A 25,030-nucleotide genomic window follows, 5' to 3' on the forward strand; every position below is an offset into this window, starting at 1 on the left:
TGCTGCGCGCCGGCGGATCGAGAGAGAAGTCCACCTCGCTCCGCCTTGCGGAGGTAGCTGCGCCTGCCCGTCGTATCGTATTCATACCTAGCCTAATTCGTGTGTGGCTCTGGCTCCCTGCGGGCGTTGCCAGACTTCTTCCATGCACGTTTTTTACTCCAGTTTTTAGCGTTGGCTTCGTTTCGTTTCGTAAGTACAAATTCGAGGTGAGACTGAGAGGTGGTTGCTCTTTCTGGTCCCTTTTTGAGTTTGGTCAGGCATGGGCATGGGCACGGACAGTGCGTTCCCCAGTTGCGGCTAGTAGACCGGCGTTACCTTACATGCACACACCAGGTCTGCAGCATGCTCGCATGGTCAGAGAACCCATGAGCAGCAAGCAAGAACTGCCATGCTCATCAGTCATCACAAGTATAATTGCATTTTATATATAAGACAACTTGACTTAGAAATATACTCACTCCGTCCTAAATTATAGGTTATTTGACTTTTCTAGATACAAAATTTTACTATACAGCTAGATATATGCCACGCTTAGATACATGATAAACTCTATATGTCTAGACAAAAAAAACTATAATTTTTAGAAACGGAGGGGTAGTAAAATGGTTCTCGTATCCAACGATGAGTCATTAATTTGTGCCCAACAAAGAAAAAAAGAACATCTTGTTGCGTTGAAAAAGAGCCTGAGCTGCGCGCATCGCATGGACCTTTCTTGATAATTGAAGGAACCGGTATGTAGCACAACACGAACATATTCTTCAACAGCATGGGTCAGGTACAAATTGCACAAGCCAACAAGAACGCCGACAGTGGTCCCGGCCGGTGCGGCTGGCCGTGCTTTGCTGATTGCTGAAGCCTCAAGCCTGAAGCCTGAAGCCAGGCAGGGCAGGCAACAAGAACCATCGCATCACATCACCCAACCCACACCAGGCCCGTCACCCGACACCAACTACACGCAGCATCCATCACATCACATTCACCTCACCGCATTCGCCCGGATAAGCGTCGCTTCCTCCGGGCTCCTCCGGCCGGCTCGCGCTCGCCTGGCCGGCCCCGCCAAGGCCCCCTCCCAATCATCCATCCCACGCGCGCACGGCGCCCACACGCCACGCGACGCGACGACGCCGTTGCTGTTGCCGTTGCCTCTGAACTTGTGATGCAGCAGCAGACCAGCAGTGCGAGAAACAGATCGATAGGCGGAAAAGTGCAGGATTGAAAGGAGAGGATCCACCCTACGGCTACGCTACAGAGATATAGCAAGCTAGGGCCAGGGAAAAAGAACGGCGCCAACTCGGGGCAGGCTGGTACAAAAGAAAGGCCAGGCGGCAGTTCTTCTGCCACAGATAGCTGCAGCTCCCTCGCTCGCTCACTTCAGCTGGCTCCTGGATAGCCAATCTTCCCACGGCCTCATCAGGGTTCTAGAGTTCTTCAGCTACCTCAGGTCACTCACTGCACCTCATCAGGTGAGTTCCTTGCTCCTCGCTCTGCTGAATTCTCTTGCTGTACAGTTCAGTTTTAGAGTTTCAGGGCCTATGAACTAGAGAGGCTACCCTTGTCGGAATGACTTTGAATCGATCTGCTCACTGCTGAAAGATCAGTCTCGATTGGGCGTTTGAAGTGACTTTGTTCTGATCGTTTCCTCTACTAGCTTGAGCAGCTACTAGCCTACTAAGCGTCGATTCTATCTCTATCTCTCTCCAAGGATATGGTTGCGTTGTGGAACACAACAACTCCAGAAGGTTTTAGTCATCCCGTCGCCGAATAGGATGAGTTGCCGGCTCCGTTTCCCTTGCCCAAAATGCCTTTGACGTGAGCTGATTTGGCGACCCGGAGTCATGTCTTTTCCGGCTCATTTTTTTTCATCCCGGCTTTCCTTCGCTTTGACCTTGCATATATTATACCCCACGTTTAGTTTCACAGCTTTCTCCGTCCGAAGTTGAGTATGAAACTAACTTTAGTTTCCGAGTCAGTAGTCCTCACAACTATCCATCGAATGTTATCATATAGGCCGTAGGGTTTTCAGTGCTGTCGAAGCCTTGCTGAACTAGCACCATCCACGTATTTATATACGCAAACTAAAGCTTTGTTTCCTCTTGCCTCTCCTAGATCAAGTCCCATGGAGGAAAGCTCCGGAGAGAGAGCTCCTTCCACTCCTCAACTGCTAAACCTCATCCGAGGCGAGAGAGAATGGAAGGTGATCAGGCAGACAGAAGATGCAGGGGGCTCATCAACAACCACAAGCCCTGATGCCGAGGAGGACTCCCAGCTTGAGCTGAAGCTCGGCCTCCCTGGTGCCCAAGATGATGAGAGAACAGCGCGGCCAGGAGAGAAGATGGAGCAACAACAGGAGAGCTGCACGGCACTCTCCCTTGGTTCTGGTTGCTTCCCATCACATTCGAAGCTCGCCACCAGCACTGGTGCTACCACCGGGGCAAAGAGAGGGTTCTTGGCAACCGTTGGTGCCAAAGCAGAAGGTAGTGCAAAGGGAATTAAAATATGCAACCGTTCATTAGTAAGTTCACTGAGCTGCTGGAATCCCGTTTACTAATTTCTGACATCTTTTTCTGTGTGATTTTGTAAGGTTGTAACCAGAGGCAGGAGGACAGGAAAGGGTGTGGGAATGAGTTATTAACATTGGGAGGTGAAAACATGACAGGTGAGAGGAAGAAAGGGTGCTGTCCCCCATCATCGTCGCATGACTCGGCTGCTGCTGGGCCGCCTGTGCACAGCAGCAGCAGCAACCCCCACCTGACGAGGTGAGGACTGAGGACAGGCTTGTTTTACTTGCTTTCCCGTCTTTTTGTGTGCTCCCAGCTGGGGGAGCTATGCTTGTTTGTTTTTGTAGTCGTATATGCGTGATCTTGGGAAAGGATTACATAGTCTAATGTTCCAGTCCACTTCATTTTGACTTTTTGATCCTGGCTCCCAGAATCAAATCTGATAAGTGATAAGCAAGCGAGCATAGACAAGAAAATAGTTATGAAGTTTCCAGTTTCAAGGAGTAACCTTGGTCATGCAAATTCACTAATCTGCTATAATAGAAAATCGCGTATCAATCAACCCTATGGTTATTGTCTATGACACAGATTAGTTTTTGCCCTAAACGTTTTCTTTGTTAGTTCTGACTATCCTTTTCGGCCAGTGAACTGATTTACATTCAAATCAGCTATAGTATACGTCCTACTGACAAAATAAAAAAAACTGTAGGAGGTGGGAGTCGGTTGCAACATCCTCAATTTAACGTCACATCACTTGAGATGCGTATAACTATTTCGGATATTTTAGTTTGTTATAACACAACAGTGATTTGATTTCCTTTTCTTTCCATACAAACTTGAAGGACTGCAAACTTACTCAACTCGCTCAAATTCAATGTAGAGGCGCTGTTCTTCCAGTGGTTGGTTGGCCTCCAGTACGGTCCTTCAGGAGAAACCTCACAAATGCCAGCTCATCTAAGCAATCCCCTGAGCAACAAAACGATGAAGCTTGTGACAAGGCAAAGCAAACTTGCAAGAGAAGCCCACTTATCAAAATAAACATGGACGGCATCCCCATTGGAAGGAAAATAAACCTCTCAGCATACGACAACTATCAGAAGCTTTCATCTGCCGTCGAAGATTTGTTTTGTGGCTTTCTTGAAGGTACAAATCATAAATAGAAAAGAAGTACTTGGTCATTTTTATATAATCAAATACTTTGTGCATATGTATAGGGCTAATGGGACATTTTTTTCTAAACATTATGAATTTGGTTGTTCAGCTGCCCAAAAGGATTTAGCCTGTTCTGAAATTGGAGAGCAAGGAGCAGGAGAGAAAATATTTTCAGGGTTGTTGGATGGAACTGGTGAATACACTTTAATTTTTGAAGACAGTGAAGGAGGCAGGACATTAGTTGGGGACCTACCATGGAAGTAAGCCTTCCCTTCTCCTTTTTGTCTATGTATATGAGAATTCACAAACCTAGTAGATTTCATAAGTTTCTTAAGCTATATCCTTTAGTTACAATCATTTTTTTCTTCCTTATGGTGTGTTCTTAATAATTGTAATTATTTTCACATTTTATCAAAATTTGAGAATACCAACTAAAAAAATGACGGTTGTCCTATCTAAATTAAATTATTTAATTCTGCAGTGTATTTGTTTCTACTGCTAAGAGGCTGAGGGTTATGAAAACCTCTGAACTTCCTCATGGCCTGGTAAGTACAGTGCAGATTCAAGCTGTCTTTGGTTTCATGTTATGGAAATTTAAAACTTTATCACTGCTAAGTTTATAAATTTAATTATTTTATATTGACATAAATCCCCGGTTTTGTTTCAGTTACTCAATTCAAAGTTTCCACTCATTTCTGTTTTTAACCTGCTATTTTACAGATTAAAACTGCCTCTGAGAGGGAGTGCTGATAACTGATATGAGGCCAGTCGCCCAGGCCCAGCCTTTGAATCATGCAAGCTGTGTCAATCATTGGCTTCTTCGGATGACCCTTTTTGGCTTGTAGAGATAAATCTAATAAGATAATGCTAGAATATTGCCTATGTCCTGAATGCACTGCATATTTTGTAATTTTCCTTGCTCTATTTCAGATATAGTGCTGGTCAGTGCTATTCGACATGGTCTGTTAGGTCTACTGAAGCCAAAGAATGTGTTTTTAGTGTGATGTGGTAATTTTCAGCTAACACTGGGACGCAAAAGGCATACGTAAATATAATGTTTAGATTACAATGGTAAAGCATTTCCTTCTGCCAACCCAAGTAACAAGTATAACAAGGATGGGATTCAGATAGCTCATCAATAATGGAGGATTTGTCACATGCACAGTGACAAATACTTTGACCTGATCCAACTTTATAATTTTATATACCACGAGAAGTCTGAGAGATACCTGTAATTTGTACCATGAGGAAAAGGAGCAAGCCCTTATATGCTTGCTTGCTGCAGCTCAGGCACTCCATTTCACTACTGCAACAGGTATTCGTGAACAGCCAAACGGCTGGTTTATAACCAATAGCTCCATCTGCAGATAATGAAAACCTGTAAGTTAAACATAAAGTATAGGACAACAGACAAAAAACTACCATTTATTTTTCTGCAAACAGATGGAAATATTCACTGCCATACTTCCAGCCTTGGAATTGGGGACAGAGGAAAGGTCATTGTCATTGGACCACCCCTGAATACCGAACGGCGGAAAAGAGGAAGAGACGGGGTGGATTACGAAAGAATCTTTAGCTACTTTTGTTGTGTCCTTCCCAAACATCTGTATCCCCCGTGTTGTGTGCTCATATGTCGCTAGTGCGCATTTTAGTTGCTAGGCTGAAAGCTATTGCCTTTGCACGAACTTTGCATTGGAGCAGGTGAAAGCAACATGAGTACTTACAAAATTAAGCATGCCAAATTACCAATTGCCCAACCCATGGCTTCTTCATAAAATTAAGTATCAGTATCAGTTTGCCCCTGCCTGTACGTTTCAGTATTGTGCTCATGAATACAGCTTGTCAGATTACTGTTGTGGATTGAGATGTTTGATGCCGGAAATATCACAACCAAAAGAAAAGGTGTTTTCAATGATGCGATAAATGGTAGAGATGAGCACTTAATTGAGATCTAATGAACAATTCAACTTGCTTAAACAGTTCTTCGTTTTCTCTCGAAACAGCTTTGCAGCCCTTAGTCTAATCATATGAGCCATACCGGCATGCATAGTTATTCATCATAATTCATAACTGTCCAATCACAGGATTCAGATCCATACCAGCATACATTGTTATTCATCACAAGTGTCCTAGTAATATTAAGTAGCTAGTACCTCAAAAGACATAGCTGGTTCTGCTTTTTGCAGCCCCTTAAAGACTCTGGATGAAGATATCATGCCTAACAATCACAATTCTGACATATATAGGTTGTACACGAACATGAGGAAAAATTAAGAGCCATCTTCATATCTGGCATCTGATAAAATACATGGTCACAAGCAAGTTGCAGACTATGCAAAACACTTCATAATCTCAACTAGTAGCACAAACGATCGTGCGATGTTTATTTTGCGATCTTTAGTCCATCAGTTGAAATGATAATGAGAGTATGGTTTAAAATCCTCTTTAAAAAAATTCCAACCGGAATCTTTAACAAGCCAGATAGATAACTATGAATGGCAAAAATTGAGGGCATCTCTTTTCCATAAAGATACTAGATAGCATCTGAACTCACTGAAAGTAACCGTTCAATGAAAGTCATCAAGTTGGTGCATTGTGAACAGATAAAACCAAAGTAGACAGTTCAAGTAATTGCAACCAAAGAAAAAACTTTAAGACACCACATGCGAACATGTGGTGCTAACAAGCTTAGTTATCTGAGAGGCACAAATGCTAGAAACATGCAAACTTGACAAACCTGATAAGTTAGACATTGCATCAAAGAACAGTTTTTTGGTAGGTCCAGATTCTGCCCCCATTTCAAAGGTGGCCCAGTTAAAATAAGACACAGAGCACACTACACGACAGTTAAGGGCGATTTGCAAAAAATGGGACTAGAAACATCGGTCGTTTGCAGATTTGACACTGGACCTACATTCATAGACACAGATAGACCCACTTGTCATCCACCCGAGTGTCATCATAATCAAGGAGTCAATCTTTCGAGTGTCATTTTTGCAATTTTTTCGACAGTTAAGGAATTATCAATCCATATCGGTGTCCAGCTCCGACATCAGGCATAAAGAGCTGAAGAGATTCACACATGCACGAACCAAAATACAGAAACAGAATATCTTCATTTAATACTTTTAACGTTTTTGGAAGGAAGATATAATACTGGCTCCTTATCCTCATTTTCTGGACTCTAGTCAAGTGCAATATGCCTTTCAATAGTATAACAGTGATGATCATCTATAAAATCCTACAGGTAATGAGATTATGAGAATTTACAACTCAACTGAATTCTTTGTTCTAACATTATAGTTTCAATTTCAAATTATCCACTAGTGCACACATGAAAGCATCGGGTAGCTGAAGGGAAACACCTGTAAAATTCTAGGTGAGCACCTGTAAAATTCTAGGCGAGCATCTGAAGGAAGAGTAGCACTAACCAGAAAAGACAAATGTTAATCTGACTCTGACATGGGATAGAGGTTTGGATATGACATGCAAGTGTTCAGTGCCATCGAGGAATGGCACTAAGAAGAAAAGCTTGTGGATAGTCTTGACATGGGATGCAATCAGCAGGTGAAACGACTCTTGCTTGTACTGTTAATCTATTATATACTTTGTCAAATCTTCCTATATAGCAAACAGAAGGAGTCAGGCGTATTGATGGACACGGCGGCACAGCTAAGTATTAAGATTGTTCAGTCTCACCTGCAAGATCTAGATGAGATGAGATGATGCCTGAAGAGTGAGATCGATACTCTAGGCACACTTCAGTCAGTTTATTCAGTGAGAGCAAATAAGAGCATACTTGGTGTCGGGTTCATAAACCCGGGGTCCCTCGGGGATCGGCTTCCACACCAAGGCTTGGTTCAAGAGTCTAAAACAACAGACCGGAAGGGCGGCCCAGCCACCGACCGGAAGGACTGGCCGAAGAGGAACAGCGTCCTCTCGTCGCGCTGCTTCGGCCCACCTCTCCGACCGGAGCGTTCGCTTCGACTCCGGCCGCCACCGGACGGCCTCTCCAATCGGAACGCCTGGCCCAAAACACTACTTCCGGCTCCAACCCCGCATCTCCGACCGGGGGATCGCAGGAACCCTGCTCACCGCTCTTCTCCGACCGGCGCACTCAGAGCCGACTCGAGCCATCCGACCGGGGACGCCCGCTCAGTAAGAACCAAAAGACGTGCGTAGAAAGGCAAGCCAAGGCTCATAAGTCAAAACCATTGTACCAGGGACCATACCCTGCACGGAACAGTACTCTGCAGCCACCCTAACACAAACAGTATTGTAGACGCTGACATCTCCCTCTACAGTATTGTAGGGGCCGCTAAAACTCCCATACGGTAAGGCCCCCCGCGTGCCTCTGGACATCGATAGCGGTATGGGCATCAGGATTTACCGTACCGGGTGAACATAGCGAGACTCCTCACATGCCTCTAGGCATCAAACAGTATGTGCAGGTACCGACGTCCACCATCCCTGAAAAAAGCAGTACGACCTCTCTGCCATTCTACTGTAACATCAACAGTGTTGTAGGCGTCTACCATTATCTTGTACCCACCAGTGTGGGCAACAAGGCTCGGTAGGCGTGGGCAACAAGGCTCGGTAACATACGTACCCTTTCCTTCTCACTTGTAAAGCCGTCCCCTTCATCTATAAAAGATGGTGCGCTTCCTCCAACAAAGGGAGACGAATTCCAGTTGATCAGAATTCCTTAGATCGATAGCTCACAACTACAGAACCGCCAGGTTCGGACCTCAAGCACCCGCTTGAACACTTAGCTCATAGCGAAGTTCCTGACACTCTCGGCCCTCTCGACCGGAGCCGACCGGACCTCTTATACACCCAATCTTTCTCCTTCTCGTTTGTAACCCCACTGCAAACTTCGAGCATCTGGGCTCAGGAATAAAGTCATCGACCGACCCTGACTGGATGTAGGGCACGTTGCCTGAACCAGTATAAATCTTGTGTCATTGAGTGTTAGGCCACCTCCGATCACAACGTACAACAAAACTACAAATATTCACTAGTTGGTCACTTTCTGCACCGACAGTTGGCGCCGTCCGTGGGGAGGACGTTGTACGTTCAACACTTTTTGGTCATCGAATGGCCCACTTTTTCCGCCACCCTCGCCATGGCAGGCTCGGGCGATACGATTCGCTTCGGCTCGCTAGAGTTTCCCGCACTCTCACCCGCTGGGATGCGGGTTCCACCCGTCTTCGAGCTATCCCAGGCCTTCCTCTTCGGAAGCCTGAACTTCGTCGCCGACCGGCTCGGCGTGCTAAATCTTCGCGAGGAGGCTCACGTCCCGGCACCCGTCGGAGGAGCGCCCTCCATCAATTCTGGGACGCATGGCTTCGACGACGTGGCATCTGCGCTTCTTTTTGAGCAAACTCTCTGCTCAAACCCCGCTGTGAGTAATATACACGCTGTTATTTACTTACTATTCTCTATCTTCCGCTGATTATCTGGTGGAACCCCGTTGTCCCCAACGCAACCGCCGTACGACCGGTTCCCCTATGACCTCGTGTCTTCCGCGGACGCATATGCCTGGGGGCTCCGAAGGATGCTTGCGCCGCCCCCTCTCACATCCGAATTTATGAGAATGGCGAGCTATGCTCCTACCTGTTTCCTCGACCTCATGGATGACGATGGCGAGAGTGACGGCTCCAACATTGGCGACGTGGCACCTAGCCATCGTCCGTCCTGGGAGTGCGCCGTGGCGGACCCTCTGGGACACCCACCGGTGGAAGTGGAGTCCTCACGGACTCACACCTCTCTGGACCCTCACGTAGAGATCCCCGAGCTCACACTTGAGCACAGGGAGGAACTGCGACAACGATGGCTGCATCAGCCACCAACTGCGCCGGCACGCCCGGCGCACCACACTACGCCCCACGCGCATAGACCGACGAGCGGCGCCCGGGGGCACACCCGTCAGATCCAGCACAACACCATGGACAGGGGGAATGATCCCCCGCACTTTGCTCGGGCGAACCAGAACATCGCCGCCGCGGCAATGCTTCTGCGCGGCCTGTCCAAGCCGAACGACCCTCATGAACAGGCGATCCACCGGAACCTCTGGGCTCTAGTGGAGACCACCGCCGTTCAATAAGCGGAGTGCTTCATATCGCAACGCCGATACGCGTCCTCGCTCTCCGCCAGGGGAACGAGAACGCGGCAGATGGGTCGCTCCACCCGATCGTCGCTACAATCGCCAATTGAGGCACAGGAGGCCGCACTGGCACCTCGTCTTGACCCAGCGACCGCTCTGCATTGACCGCCTGTATCCGCGCGGCTCGGACCAAACCGAGACACATACAGCAGCAACCGGAGTCACAGCCCTGATGGCCCAGGACCGTGGACCTTTGTCCAAAACCCCCAACAAACGTCGCTCCCGCCGCGCTCCGACGGAGGCCGGGGCAAGGGCAAGGGCAAGTGCTGGGATCAGGACGAAGGCCCCTCCACACAGAGGGGGAAAAAGAACAGAAAGAATCACCGCCGACCGGCGAACTCCGCGTTGGTCGCCACGGCTGATCATGCGCGCACGTAGCCCTAGCAGGGCCCTTCCGGCCACTTCCACGAGCTCATGGAGAGCCCATGCACCAACCATGACTACCCCATAAAACACCTCTACAAGGACTGTCAGCTCCTCAAGCACATTCTATGGCAGGCCGGCAACCTGAAGGAAGAAAAAGACAAGGAAGCAGCAACCAAGAAAGGGGGCGTAACGAGCTAGGATCCGGACGACTGAAGGACGAAGTGATCCGACCAGACGCGTACCGACTGAAGGACGACAATGACGCCCCTCTCTCTGAACGCTTGGAACAGCTATGTCGCTTTTCCCCTAAGCTTCAGTCTTACCATTTGTTTACTTAGTATATGCTCCTGTAAAACCACCCCGACCCGAACACTTTTCAGCCCGGGGCGCTTGGGGGCTCCACTAGGATACACTGCTATCATTATGCTTAATGACTAGCCTCCCTGTTTTGTTTACATATGGTGGAATTCCTTCCTACCCAACCAACATGGATAGTTTGTTCCTTAGTTTTGCTTTACGTAGCTTTGCTTTAAAAACATTCCAACCGATCGCACCCCGCCTTTCCCTACGGTTACGAGCAGCTGAGCCTCGCGGGCCACGCCTCGGGCTCCCAAGGTCACGGCCTACGGGACAAACGGGCAGGTACGAGAAAGAAAGAATAAAAAACAAAATTATGCTAAGGGAAAAACTAAGGAACGAAAGGGAACAGGCTCCCCCGAACGGAGCAATTCCATCATAGAAAACAAAACCGACGGTAGTCATTAAGCACTATAGTAATATTTACACGGGGCTCCCCCACAAACTTAAACTTCTACCTTCACTAAACTACTTATATTTTGCAAGCTATTGGATCGGCCCGGCGGCATCTGCTGTCGGAGCTGACCGACGGAGGCGCATGCTGCTCACTCCCCGGTGGCACGACATTCGTCTCGGTCGGGGCCAAGGCAACGTTCGCCTCCGACCCAGGCTCCACGCCATCTGTAGACTAGGCAACGTCTTCTCCGCGCATGCTTCTTTCCATGTCTTCACGGCAGACATCCATCACCCACTGGGCAGAGACTTGCTCCGCCACCGACCTTGCGTGCGGCAGCAAGCCCTCCCCGATTGACTGGATGTCCTCCATGCTCAAGCCTTTAGCATACCCGTTGTAGATGGCGGCGAAGTCTAGGTTCGGATAGTGCATCGCCACCGATGTCAGCACCCCCGATGCCCCATAAAATAGCCCGCTCCTGATAAGGTCCCGAACTGCATCCGGGACCTCCGCCAGCTAGACCGCGGGTGCACTAGTGCTGGGCGCTGACCCAAAGACATCCGAGACGACAAGCTGGGCAATGTTGCGGATCTGGTCAAGATCCCTCTCGAGAGCACGTCGCTCTCAAGGGACTTGGCCAGTTCCTCTGCATTCTGGCTGAGCGTCGCCTTGATCACTTCCAGGTCCTGCTCCAGCGTCTTCACCTTTCCACCCAGCTCTGAGAGAAGAGCGACGAGCTCAGAAATAGGCTGAAGGAAAAAAGCCAACAACAAAGAATAGAAAAAGCACGTACCGACGCGGAAGTTCTCAAGGATGGAGAGATCCTCTGCCCGCTGGGCTGCCTGCTCGTGTAGCCGGGCACTCGCGTCCTCCGTCCCCATCACTCGGCCTTGGAGCACGAGCACCTCCTGGTCCGCCTTCGACCGGGCCTTCCGCTCCACCTCCAGGGCCTTCCGTGTCGACTCCAGGGCATTCTGCGTCAATGCCAAAGCGCTCCGCTCCGGCTCAAGGGCCACCAAGGCCTCCTAAAGCGTCGCCTCGGTGTTCGCCAGAGATGCCCGCAACCTCGCCTCAGTCTCTGCCTGGCGGGCCTTCGCTACCTAGAGCCCTTGCTCGGCGGCAGTCGCCCACTCCGCTGCACGCTATCCCTCTGTCCGCGCTGTGGACGCCTCGGCCGCCCGGTCCTGGGACTCACGACGGGCGGACGCTATCTAACGCTCGAGCTTAGCCATCCAGACGTGTTCCGTTCAGAGGAAGCAAGACTTGTGGGACGACATCTCCCTTAGACTCTACAAAAAACAGGCGCGCTAAGGCAACCAACAAAAGGTTCAAAGGTCAAGGACAAAGTACGGAAAACACATCGCCGCGGCAAGCTACAGATCAACCTCCACCAACTGCTGAGCAAACCTAACCTGCCTCTAGGCGTTTCCAAGCTTCTCGGACAGGTTGGTGAGCTCAGACACCGTGGCATGCCCTTGCGCCCCAAGGATGTCCCAGAGATGATGCTCCCAGGAATCCCGAAGGACAAACCGCGCCTCCGCTTGGTCCTCAGGGCAGGCCCACTCTAGGTTACCCTCCGGCAGCCCACCGGAGGGCCCAGCCTCCGATTGGACCACCGCCAGCTCCCGCGGCGACACTGGCGGCCCCGCCGCGATATCCGCCTCATCATCAAACGGGATGTCCACCACTTCATTTGCGTGGACCGCCACCGAGCGTCCCGACTCTGTCCTGGCCACACTTTCCTCCGGCGCCTTCGGCCCCGGCGACAAGGATGAGCCGGGCGGCCCTCCACCCGGCGAGGCCAGGAGCTCGGTCTCCCTCTCCTCTTCCATCACGACCAGTGGAGGAGGGACCGTGAGGGTTACTTCCGATGCGGCCCCCGTCGTCGGCATCGGAATCACCGCCAAAGTTGACGACGACGCCATCCGCTATGGCAGCAACTGCCACCGAAAGGGAAGGGCTCGCTGCCACCACCCTGCTCCCCTCGTCGCTCGCCATAGCATGCTGCAGGGTGGGCCTCCAGGTCTCCTGCATGGGAGTTGAGGTGATGCTTAGCCCCATCATCCCTTGACCACTGGTAGAAATTGCAGGTAAGTCACACTCCAAAAAGACTCAACCAGCAAAAGATCGAAGAAACAAAGCAGAAATGTACCGAGACGCGAGCGGCACGACTCTAAAACCAAGACCCGGTGGGCCTGCAGCGCACGGGCCGCTCCCAGGCTGTGACCTGCGCCCCCTCACTTCGCTGGGGATGAAGTCATCCCAACTGGCTCATGCCCGACCTGCGGGTCGCCACGACCCTCGGCTCGGGACTCCTCGACCGGAGCAGCGGGTGGGACCTCCTCCGGCTGCAAGTCGCGCAACGCGCGGCGCTAGTCTGCTCCTTAGACCGCTCGGCATGCTCAACCACATCCACGGCAGGCGGGGCCTTCCCTGGCTGTGAGTCACGCGTTGGCACCGGTCCCAGCGACGCACAAATACCAGTCTGCTCCTCGAACCGCCCGGCTTGCTCAACCGCGTCCGCCACAGGCGATGACGAGACCGGCGACACCGCCAAGGGGCGCGGTGACCGCGTCCATTTTGCCGCCATCCACCAATGGCGTCCACGCTCGTCGCACGCTTCCTCGGCGCGGGAACCACCGCACGCTGTGTGGCCTCATGCTCCTCACCAACGTACGTCGCCGCATGTTCACGACGGTTCGCTGAGGTCACAACGACCTCCCGACTCTCCTTCTCATCGGAGAAGGCCATGTCGTCCATATCCGTAGGATCATTCGATGCAAGTTCTGACTCGACATCGCTCCTACATTCCCCGACCTTCACGCGTCAGGTGACCTCCCGCTCCATCTCCTGCTTTCGCCGAACCTCCCTGGTTCTCTTCTTCTTACTAGCATCTGCCGCCTCCTTCTGGGCAGCCTGTCGGGCCGCGCCCTCCGGTCCCTTAGGAAGGTGCGGCCAGGACTTGTACTTTTCAAGCCCCTACGGAATGGATGGCCTGAAATCAAGAAATAGGAAAAGCAGAGGAAGAGACACGAACGGAAAGGAAGGGATCATACTAGTCTGGATACGACCGAGGCATTGAACGGTATGGGTTTCCCCACAACCGTCTCCTTGGGCCTCAGCTGCAGCACCCAGCCTAGGCGACTCCAGACCTCGTCGTCTAGTAGGTCCTCCGGCGACGCACGGTCCGGATCCGACTGGCCGCTGTACCTCCACATCGGTCCACATCCTCTCCGCCAACGGTGCAACCAAGCGGTGGTAGAGGGTGTGGAACACCCGCACCCGTCAAGGCCCTGCTTACGAGCCCACAGAACTCCTCCTCGATGACTCCCACCTTGTGCTTCTCCAGTGCGGGCGCAACCCCACGACCAGCTATCCTGCTTCTTCGGGCTCCCACCGGTGAACGCCGGGAACGCGCCGCCGCCGGATTCCTGATGTAAAACCACTCCTCGTGCCACCCCTGGTTGGAGTCATAGGGGGTGTACGCGGGGTACGAACCTCCACGCTCGGCTTCCTCTGCAAGGCAAAACCTCCCACTGGCGCGGTTTCGGCCGAATTCCCCGCCATCAGGGTCCTCCCGGAGAACAGCCGCCGGAAGAAATCCGCGTGTGGCTCCATCTCGAGGAAAGCCTCATAGACGGTGATGAAGCCGGCGATATGCAGCACCCCCATCGGATTAAGGTGTTGTAGCTCCAGACCCCACTCATTAAGGAGTCCACGCAAAAACCAGTGCGCGGGGTATCCCAACCTGTGCTCATGGAAGGTGAGGAAGGACACCACCTCGTCGGGCCGAGGCTACGGAAACTACTCCCCCCCGGGAACCCTCCAGTGCGCCACCTCCTGCGGTGGCAGAAACCCCTTCTTGATGAAGGCCTCTAGCACCGTCTTCCTCACAGTGGACGACCTCTAGTCCGACATTTCGCTCGGGATCGCAAGAGGATTGGTGAGTTCTTCTCTTCCCCTCGCTCTCTCCCCTTTCTTTCCTAGAAACCTCCGCGGCTCTCAGGAACGCTCATGACAAGAAGGAAGAGGGAAGGCGACGGCAGACGAGGAACATGCAAAAGAATGGGGCGAAAAAACCCCTCTCACTTCTCCTACTTAAGGAAAAGGAAACAACAGTCAGGGAAGGGCGCGCCGGCCAGGGAAGACGGAACGGCGGAGCGAGGAACTCTCTCTCTCTCTCTCTCTCTCTCTCTCTTTCCCATTTAATGCAGATAAGACACGCCCTGACCGATGAGACGTGCCCTGCGCGACGGAACGGCTCCTGATCAGAAGTGACGTGGCCTGGCCATGGCCCACCACTACCACACGACCAACCACCACCGCACGACAGGCACAGGAACCGAAGCACCACCACACGCGGGCGGCTCCTAGCTTCCCTAGGCCAGACCCAGAGGAGCCTAAAGCGAAATCTTCCACGGGAAGAAATCATTCGACCCCCTGAGTCATCTGAATCACTCAGGATAGACATCGAATGACAGGTAAGGAAGCAAAGGGGCGCCCCATGTAGGCCATGCCGACTCCGTCACGAACGACGAGCACGGGTCCCGGTCGGACATTTCTGACTAAAGCTCTCCGAACCCCATCACTCAGGTCATTAAGGTGAGCACGTGTTCATTAATACAAAAACTGTTCACACAAGGACTCACCCACGATTGACGAGCGTAGGTCCCGGTTGGATATTTCCAACTGAAGATCTCTGAACCCCGTCACTCAAGCCATCAAGGTGAGCACTACCAACCCCCTCTATTTCCTTACAATCATTTCATACATCCATACGCGCATTTATTCCATATGCCCGAACCTCTCGGACGATTCGGGCCCTGAATCGCCCAGGGGCTCGAGAACTAAGCATCGCACGTGCAGCGAAATGCATCACAACGTTCTGTGTTGAGTCACGAAGTGGCGGTTGCCTCATTCGATATGAGCAACCAACAGAGCCAGGGGAGAAAACGTACATGAGCCCCGTGCGGCCCTCGCCTAGTCAGGCAGACCGGGTCATCTCAACCTTCTCGTTCGATCCTGAACCTCTCGCCAAGCCCACATAATCTCCATCGAGGAGAGGTCGTTAGCCCCCCCGGGTCGATCTTCGGAATGACCTAGGCATCTGCCGGGTTGCAGGTAAAGGAGTAGTGGAATGTCACAAGCGGGCTATGCCGACCCCATCACAAATGACGGACCCAAATTCCACTCGATCATACCCGTTAGCGAACTCACTGAGCGACGTTGTTCGAGCCCGAGCGATCGGGACAGGCGACAGGACTCAACCCCTCCGGTTGTGAGGAACCGAGGATGGGGTAACGCACACAACTCACATTGACCCCTACGAAGGCCCAACAGGGCTCGGGGGCTCAAGACAAACGCTAGGGACTACGACCCCGAACTCGCTAGGATCCACGACTCCGACTCGCCCGGTCCCACGGCGCGCAACGACACCAGGATCCACGAGCACCGCCTCGTCCGATCTGTAAACTAACCAACTAACTACACTTTCGACTGCACTCCAAAAAACCAGGGACCGTGACTCCAAACTTGCATCGACTCTAAACACACGTCATCCGGCTACACTTCCGACTGCGCTCCAAAAACCAGGGACCGCGACTCCAAACTCGCGTCGACTCCAAAACACGACTCTGACTCGCTCGATCCCATAGCGTGCATCGACGCCAGCATCAGTGAGCTATGTCCCATCCAAGACTGACTCCCTTGCTCGATCCCATGGCGCGCATCGACACCAGGATCAGTGAGCATTGTCTCGTCCAAAACACGACTCCGACTCGCTCGATCCCACGGCATGCATCGACGCCAGCATCAGTGAGCTCTGTCTCGTCCAAGACTGACTCCCTCACTCGATCCCACGACGCGCATCGACGCCAGGATCAGTGAGCACTGTCTCGTCCAAAACATGACTCCGACTCGCTCAATCCCACGGCGCGCATCGACGCCAGCATCAGTGAGCTCTGTCTCGTCCAAGACTGACTCCCTCGCTCGATCCCACGGCGCGCATCGACGCCAGGATCAGTGAGCACTGTCTCGTCCAAAACATGACTCTGACTCGCTCGATCCTACGGCGTGCATCGACGCCAGCATCAGTGAGCTCTGTTTCGTCCAAGACTGAGTCCCTCGCTCGATCCCACGGCGCGCATCGACGCCAGGATCAGTGAGCATTGTCTCGTCCAAAACACGACTCTGACTTGCTCGATCCCACGGCGTGCATCGACGCCAGCATCAGTGAGCTCTGTCTCATCCAAGACTGACTCCCTCGCTCAATCCCACGGCGCGCATCGACGCCAGGATCAGTGAGCACTGTCTCGTCCAAAACACGACTCCGACTCGCTCGATCCCACGGCGCGCAACGACGCCAGCATTAGTGAGCTCTGTCTCGTCCAAGACTGACTCCCTCGCTCGATCCCACGACGCGCATCAATGCCAGGATCAGTGAGCATTGTCTCATCCAAAACACGACTTCGACTCGCTTGATCCCACGGCGTGCATCGACGCCAGCATCAGTGAGCTCTGACTCGTCCAAAACTAACTGCCTCACCCGATCTCACGGCGCGCATCGACACCAGGATCAGTGAGCTCTGTCTCATCTAAAACTAACTGCTTCACCCGATCCCACGGCGCGCATCGACGCCAGGATCAGTGAAGCTCCATCTCGTCCAAAACCCTTGACTGGCTCTCTCGCTCGATCCACGGCGTGCACCGACGCTAGGATCCACAAGCTCCCTCTCGCCCAATCTCTCGAAACAACTAAAAACCGCCTCGGCTGTACAACGATGCCTTGGTCGACAAAACTCCGTCTCAAAACGAAAAAACTCCCCCACTGACAACACAGAAAACCCCCCAAACGGTTCTGCCCGAACCGTCCGGGGGCTCGGGGGCTACACCCGCGGGTGCGCTCGCGTGCACCCGCCGGCAAGACAAAAATCCCCCGGACAATTCTACCCAAATCACCTGGAGGCTCGAGGGCTCCTATCAGGTTCATAAACCCAGGGTCCCTCGGGGACCGGCTTCCACACCAAGGCTCGGCCCAAGAGTCTAAAACAACAGACCGGAAGGGCGGCCCAGCCACCGACCGGAAGGACTGGCCGAAGAGGAACAGCGCCCTCTCGTTGCGCTGCTTCGGCCCACCTCTCCGACCGGAGCATTCGCTTTGACTCCAGCCGTCACCGGACGGCCTCTCCAATCGAAAGGCCTGGCCTAAAACACTACTTCCGGCTCTAACCCCGCGTCTCTGACCGGGGGATCGCAGGAACCTTGCTCACCGCTCTTCTCCGACCGGCGCACTCAGAGCTGACTGGAGCCATCCGACCGGAGACACCCGCTCGGTAAGAACCAAAAGACGTGCGGAGAAAGGCAAAGCAAGACTCATAAGTCAAAACCATTGTACCAGGGACCATACCCTGCACGGAACAGTACTCTGTAGTCACCCTAACACAAACAGTATTGTAGACGCTGATATCTCCCTCTACAGTATTGTAGGGGCCGCTAAAACTCCCATACGGTAAGACCCCCCGCGTGCCTCTGAACATCGATAGCGGTATGAGCACCAGGATTTACCGTACCGGGTGAACATAGCGAGACTCCTCACATGCCTCTAGGCATCAAACAATATTTGCAGGTATCGACGTCCACCATCCCTGAAAAAGGCAGCACGACCTCTCTGCCATTCTACTGTAACATCAACAGTGTTGTAGGCGTCTACCATTATCTTGTACCCACCAGTGTGGGCAACAAAGGCTCGGTAGGCGTGGGCAACAAGGCTCGGTAACATACGTACCATTTCCTTCTCACTTGTAAAGCCGTCCCCTTCATCTATAAAAGATGGTGCGCTTCCTCCAACAAAGGGAGACGAATTCCAGTTGATCAGAGTTTCTTAGATCGATAGCTCACAACCACAGAACCGCCAGGTTCAGAACTCAAGCACCCACTTTAACACTTAGCTCAGCGCGAAGTTCCTGTCACTCTCTGCCCTCCCGACCGGAGCCGACCGGACCTCTTATACACCCTATCTTTCTCCTTCTCATTTGTAACCCCACTGCAAACTTCGAGCACCTGGGCTCAGGAATAAAGTCACCGACCGACTCCGACCGGACGTAGGGCACGTTGCCTGAACCAGTATAAATCATGTGTCATTGAGTGCTAGGCCACCTCCGATCACAACGTATAGCAAAACTACAAATATTTAATAGTTAGTCATTTTCTGCACCGACACTTGATTGCCAGAAATGCACAAGGTTTCCAGGCCATTCACTATTTTGACGTCAATTTCTGACAGCACAAGGGAAGGTACCAACTGTTCCTATACCTCTCGGTGCCAAATGGTAACCCAATCCTCTACCGTTCAATCGAGTCGGCCACCCTTGTGTGTGTGCAGGTGTGCTGCAGCAGTCTCCACAACGCCCAGAATGCTGGCCGCCATGGTTCACAGTTCACACTGCCGACCGAGGCCGGCTGGCCTCCGACTCCGACCCACCGCCAAACCCGCCACACAAATAGAAGTAGCGCCCGCCCGCCTATCCGAGCAGGAAAACCAACCTGGAGTAAATTGAGGGCATCTCTTTTCCATAAAGATACTAGATAGCATCTGAACTCACTGAAAGTAACCGTTCAATGAAAGTCATCAAGTTGGTGCATTGTGAACAGATAAAACCAAAGTAGACAGTTCAAGTAAGTGCAACCAAAGAAAAAACTTTAAGACACCACATGCGAACATGTGGTGCTAACAAGCTTAGTTATCTGAGAGGCACAAATGCTAGAAACATGCAAACTTGACAAACCTGATAAGTTAGACATTGCATCAAAGAACAGTTTTTTGGTAGGTCCAGATTCTGCCCCCATTTCAAAGGTGGCCCAGTTAAAATAAGACACAGAGCACACTACACGACAGTTAAGGGCGATTTGCAAAAAATGGGACTCGAAACATCGGTCGTTTGCAGATTTGACACTGGACCCATATTCATAGACACAGATAGACCCACTTGTCATCCACCCGAGTGTCATCATAATCAAGGAGTCAATCTTTCGAGTGTCATTTTTGCAATTTTTTCGACAGTTAAGGAATTATCAATCCTTATCGGTGTCCAGCTCCGACATCAGGCATAAAGAGCTGAAGAGATTCACACATGCACGAACAACCAAAATACAGAAACATAATATCTTCATTTAATACTTTTAACGTTTTTGGAAGGAAGATATAATACTGGCTCCTTATCCTCATTTTCTGGACTCTAGTCAAGTGCAATATGCCTTTCAATAGTATAACAGTCATGATCATCTATAAAATCCTACAGGTAATGAGATTATGAGAATTTACAACTCAACTGAATTCTTTGTTCTAACATTATAGTTTCAATTTCAAATTATCCACTAGTGCACACATGAAAGCATCGGGTAGCTGAAGGGAAACACCTGTAAAATTCTAGGTGAGCACCTGTAAAATTCTAGGTGAGCATCTGAAGGAAGAGTAGCACTAACCAGAAAAGACAAATGTTAATCTGACTCTGACGTGGGATAGAGGTTTGGATATGACATGAAGTGTTCAGTGCCATCGAGGAATGGCACTAAGAAGAAAAGCTTGTGGATAGTCTTGACATGGGATGCAATCAGCAGGTGAAACGACTCTTGCTTCTACTGTTAATCTATTATATACTTTGTCAAATCTTCCTATATAGCAAACAGAAGGAGTCAGGCGTATTGATGGACACGGCGGCACAGCTAAGTATTAAGATTGTTCAGTCTCACCTGCAAGATCTAGATGAGATGAGATGATGCCTGAAGAGTGAGATCGATACTCTAGGCACACTTCAGTTAATTTTTTCAGTGAGAGCAAATAGGAGCATACTTGGATTGCCAGAAATGCACAAGGTTTCCAGGCCATTCACTATTTTGACGTCAATTTCTGACCGCACAAGGAAAGGTACCAACTGTTCCTATACCTCTCGGTGCCAAATGGTAACCCAATCCTCTGCCGTTCAATCGAGTCGGCCACCCTTGTGTGTGTGCAGGTGTGCTGCAGCAGTCTCCACGACGCCCAGAATGCTGGCCGCCATGGTTCACAGTTCACACTGCCGACCGAGGCCGGCTGGCCTCCGACTCCGACCCACCGCCAAACCCGCCACACAAATAGAATTAGCGCCCGCCCGCCTATCCGAGCAGGAAAACCAACCTGGAGTAAATAGCCGACGGGCGGCGGCGGTGGATCGAGGATCGGAGTCGGGTGGTCGTCGCAGGAGGAGGCGGGACTCTCGGCGGCGCACGGTTCCGCTTTGGCTTCCGCAAAAGATGATGAATGGATTCGCGAGACTTGCCGCTAACGGTAATCTTGCTGGCCTGGTCCAAACCATGCCAAATTGAGCAGCGAGTGCTGGCGGCCCGACGGTTTGAGCGTGCGCAACCAGGCCGCCCTCCACTGTGCATGTGCTGAACTGCTGACTGGACCCAGGCCCGCGGCCGCGCACAAATCGGCTCGGCGGAGTTATTCGCAATCGTGGGCTGTGCCTAATTCTTTAGTGGAACGGGCCCAATGCATTTTTGTATTTAGAAAAAAACAAAACAACTTATTTTATAATTTAAAACGGGGAAAGTTGTACTGATTATGCCGGTATGATTTTAAACAAAAAAAAGTACTAGTCAAGTTGTACAAGTATATATAATCTTTATTATCTCAAAGTTTTGACTTTTTTTTGACGTGCAATGCATAGCCAACCGACGATCTATTTGTCTCGTCAAACAAGAACAAGGCAATAGTTTTAACTAAATTTGATCTGAATCGCCCGATTATTTTTGCTAATAATTTTCAAGCGGTAGAAAAACCCACCGCTAAAACTACGTGGAGTCGTGGACTGTGCTGTGCTGGCTGCGATGTGCGGGATGTGTGGCCCATACATCGTCGTTCCGCGGGCCAGAACCTAACGACACTCTTTGGACGGGAGGCCCGTTGGACGAGTCTGTCTATAAGGCCTTGTGGCTTTGTGCTTCCCACTGGCTGCAGCTGCGAGGTCGACTGCTCGTCAGAACTCAGAAGTTAATTTCGCAGTCTGATGTTATGCCAATCAATGCCGAGAGGTAGAGGCCGAGTCGGTCCCGATCGTGTATGCAGCTCTCGCATAAGATTTTCCACTCTACAACAAAACGTACGTGCCTGACACTCTTCCTTTCGAATTTCGATAATGCGTCTTAGCGGGCGTCCTGATTTGATCTTCAACCACCACCTTTTTTTTATCAAAATGCGTCCCGCGTCGAACGCGGCTAGGTGGGCCTAGCCACCGGCCAACGTACCTCATCGACGAATAAAATAGCGGGCGACGTCGTTCCTCGTTCGCATGGCAAGCGCATACCGTTTCTTCTCCACCGCTTTGGCCACGACCCTCTCTCTCCCACTCCATAGTGGCCGCTACCCCCCACTCTACGGCGGCTCGAACAAGCTTCCTCCCCTTCCCTTCATGGATCCAGCCACCCCTCTTTCACGTGCATCTTTCTTCAAGTTCGGCGACCTCCATGGTGTCTCCTCCCCTCACTCCATGGCGGCGGCGGCTCTAACGAGGTAGGTCGTTCCTTCTCTGGATCCGAGCCCTCCTCTTCTGGATCTGAGTCCTCCTCCTCCTCCTCTGGATCTAAGGGACGCGACGATGGCTAGGGTTTCGACGAGCTCTAGGTCCTATTCTCTCCTCCCTCCGGCGAGCTCGAAGGTGATGGGCCAGGGCTAAAGCAGCCTGCACCTCGAATCCATCTCCTTACTGTTTGTACGTCATTTGTTGTTTCTCCGTGTTGCAATGAGTTTTTTGGATGTTGAAACAGATAATTTTATAATGTTGCAATGGGATTTTTGGGTTGTTGCAACAGATAATTTTCAAATGTTTCGATTTACATGTTTCATGATTGATTCTTGCGATGTTGCAGTACTACTGTTTGAGATGTTGCAGTACATATTTTTTGATGTTGCAGCACATAGTTTTCGATGTTACCGTACATATTTTCGATGTTGCAGTACATATTTTTCGATGTTGCACTACATATTTTTATGATGTCACAGTACATAATTTCCGATATTGCAGCACATAATTTTCGATGTCGCAGTACATGTTTTTCGATGTTGCACTACATAGTTTTGTGATGTCGCAGTACATAATTTTTTATATTGTAGTACATAATTTTCGATGTTGTAGTACATGTTTTTCGATATTGCACTACATAATTTTACGATGTTGCAGTATTTATATTCCGAAGTTACACTACATATTTTTTTCATATTTTTGCGATGTTGTACTTGAATTGTTTCGTGCTCGGTGGGGGAACGGGGACAGGGGCACAGTGAAGAGCGGAGGACTGGGACGCGGTGGACGCAATTGAGGGGGGAGCAGCGTTTGGGAGGGAGAGCGGCCGGATTTTTATTTTTTAGCCCTTTTTAAAAAAAATCATAAATATATCCCTAGAGGTAAGATTTCAAAATCTGGACCCTTAATTCGACGCCATCGTTGCTGGCGCCGAGGTCTTAGGCTCGACGCAGACGTGGCGGTGACTTGGCAAGCAGCTCGGCGCCATAGATCCTGGCACTAAGCTTGGAGCCGTAGATCCTGACGCCAAGCTCGATGCCGTAGATCTTAGCGCCGAGCTTGGCGCCATGATCTATAGCGCTGAGGTGGTGTTTTAACCCCGACCCCAACCTTTCTACCTGAGCCTTCTTCCTATTCTTTCTCCTCCCTCTCGGGTTTTTTCCCTTCCCACTTCGCCCTACCTCACGAATCGGCATATTGGACCTTGAAAATTTTGATTTGATCCATAGATCTTCGAGAGCAAGGTATCCTCGCTCCCCTCCTAGTTTTTCTCGTATCGATTCGGTATATATTAGTCAGATTTTTCAACCTAAGAATCGTCATCACTTAGGGTTTCATGCAATTTTTAATATTTGTATTATACAACCCTAGGTTTAGGGTTTAATGTTAATTGCTTTCGGTTCTTAGAACGAAATTGGTTGTATTGTAGTTATGGTTCTCATTGACATTAATTTATGATGTTTTGATTTTTGTTTGTTAAATTACAACTATTTTGTTAGATGCAAGAAATGTATCGGGAGGAGTTTTGGCGAAAATAGGGTCGTCCTCGAGAATTATACCCCGACGTGTTTAGAAAAGATGCCCCCGTCCCTCCTGACCTCTCTATCCCAAACTGTGACTGTGGTTTTTTGGTCGACGTATTTCAATCGAGACATTCAGACACAGCGGTGCGTTGCTTCTACACATATAGTCATTTTTATGTAAGTAATTTTATTCCACTATCTTTTTTTCTTCATTTGTGTAAGCAGGCTACTAATATTTTGTTGGAATCTTGTTGTGTAGGACTATGAGAGGTGTTTTTTCTTTCCGTGGATCGACGGTGCAGACAAGTTTGACCCTAGGTACCTTCTTTTCGATGTGTAGAGGGAGACATCCACGTGAGCACTTCAAGCGGTGGGTTCCACCCCCCCTAACCCCCGCCAATGATGGCTAAGGAGAAGCACCTAGCCACAGTTAGACGACTCGAGGAACCTCCTCTGTGCGAATACAGAGATCAAGCTATGATAAACCCTGAGAATACGTTGGAGTTTGTGTGTCCGAACAAACACGAAGTAAGTGGAAAGTATATCTGTTTAAATGTTTATCTCTATATATGTGCGTGTACTAATATATTCTCTTATAGCATTATGGATTTGTGAAGTATCGTTTCAAAGAGTGGCTCTACGGTCCTAAGAATCAATGGCCGGAGCCACCAAAGACAAAGGAAAAGGAGAAAGAAAGGTTAATTTACAAACCACCTCTAGTCAAGTACGAATGTGGTGTTAAATCCAACTATGGTCTTGTCTCTTTAGAGCTTGGAATAGACCATTATTGTGGCCATATGGTTGACTATGATGATGTTGATTATTTTTGTGGTAAACATGAAATCGTATTTTGTTTCTTTTGCTAAGACATATATGATATAATTTTTATTTGAACAGAGCACTAGGAAATACAGGTGGAAATGTTATGAGGGTCAAGCTAAGTTCTTGGATGAACTGAAAGGGAGGCAAGTAATTGCACGAAAGAGGGGATATGGACCTGACTACATCATCCTATT

General features: G+C 50.5%; 1 protein-coding gene across 1 annotated transcript; it reads left to right on the top strand.

Annotated features, from left to right (window-relative positions):
• Positions 1-1,058: 1,058 nt before the first annotated feature.
• Positions 1,059-4,726, top strand: LOC136517516 (auxin-responsive protein IAA18-like). The gene is made up of 7 exons (XM_066511099.1): positions 1,059-1,463; positions 2,107-2,474; positions 2,582-2,756; positions 3,379-3,641; positions 3,760-3,910; positions 4,132-4,195; positions 4,371-4,726. Exons 2-7 carry the CDS (start codon positions 2,117-2,119, stop codon positions 4,398-4,400), a joined length of 1,041 nt encoding a protein of 346 aa, XP_066367196.1. The 5' UTR covers positions 1,059-1,463; positions 2,107-2,116; the 3' UTR covers positions 4,401-4,726.
• The last annotated feature ends 20,304 nt before the right edge of the window (positions 4,727-25,030 follow it).

The sequence above is a fragment of the Miscanthus floridulus genome, chromosome 17, assembly GCF_019320115.1.
Source record: "Miscanthus floridulus cultivar M001 chromosome 17, ASM1932011v1, whole genome shotgun sequence".
Classification (NCBI taxonomy): Eukaryota; Viridiplantae; Streptophyta; class Magnoliopsida; order Poales; family Poaceae; genus Miscanthus; species Miscanthus floridulus.

What these genes read in the sequence shown, in the direction of transcription:
- LOC136517516 (XM_066511099.1), top strand. Translation starts at nt 2,117, where the DNA reads ATGGAGGAAAGCTCCGGAGAGAGAGCTCCTTCCACTCCTCAACTGCTA. An exon ending in AGCAACCCCCACCTGACGAG is followed by an intron (nt 2,757 to 3,378) that starts GTGAGGACTGAG and finishes AATTCAATGTAG; the next exon opens with AGGCGCTGTTCTTCCAGTGG. An exon ending in CTGAACTTCCTCATGGCCTG is followed by an intron (nt 4,196 to 4,370) that starts GTAAGTACAGTG and finishes GCTATTTTACAG; the next exon opens with ATTAAAACTGCCTCTGAGAG.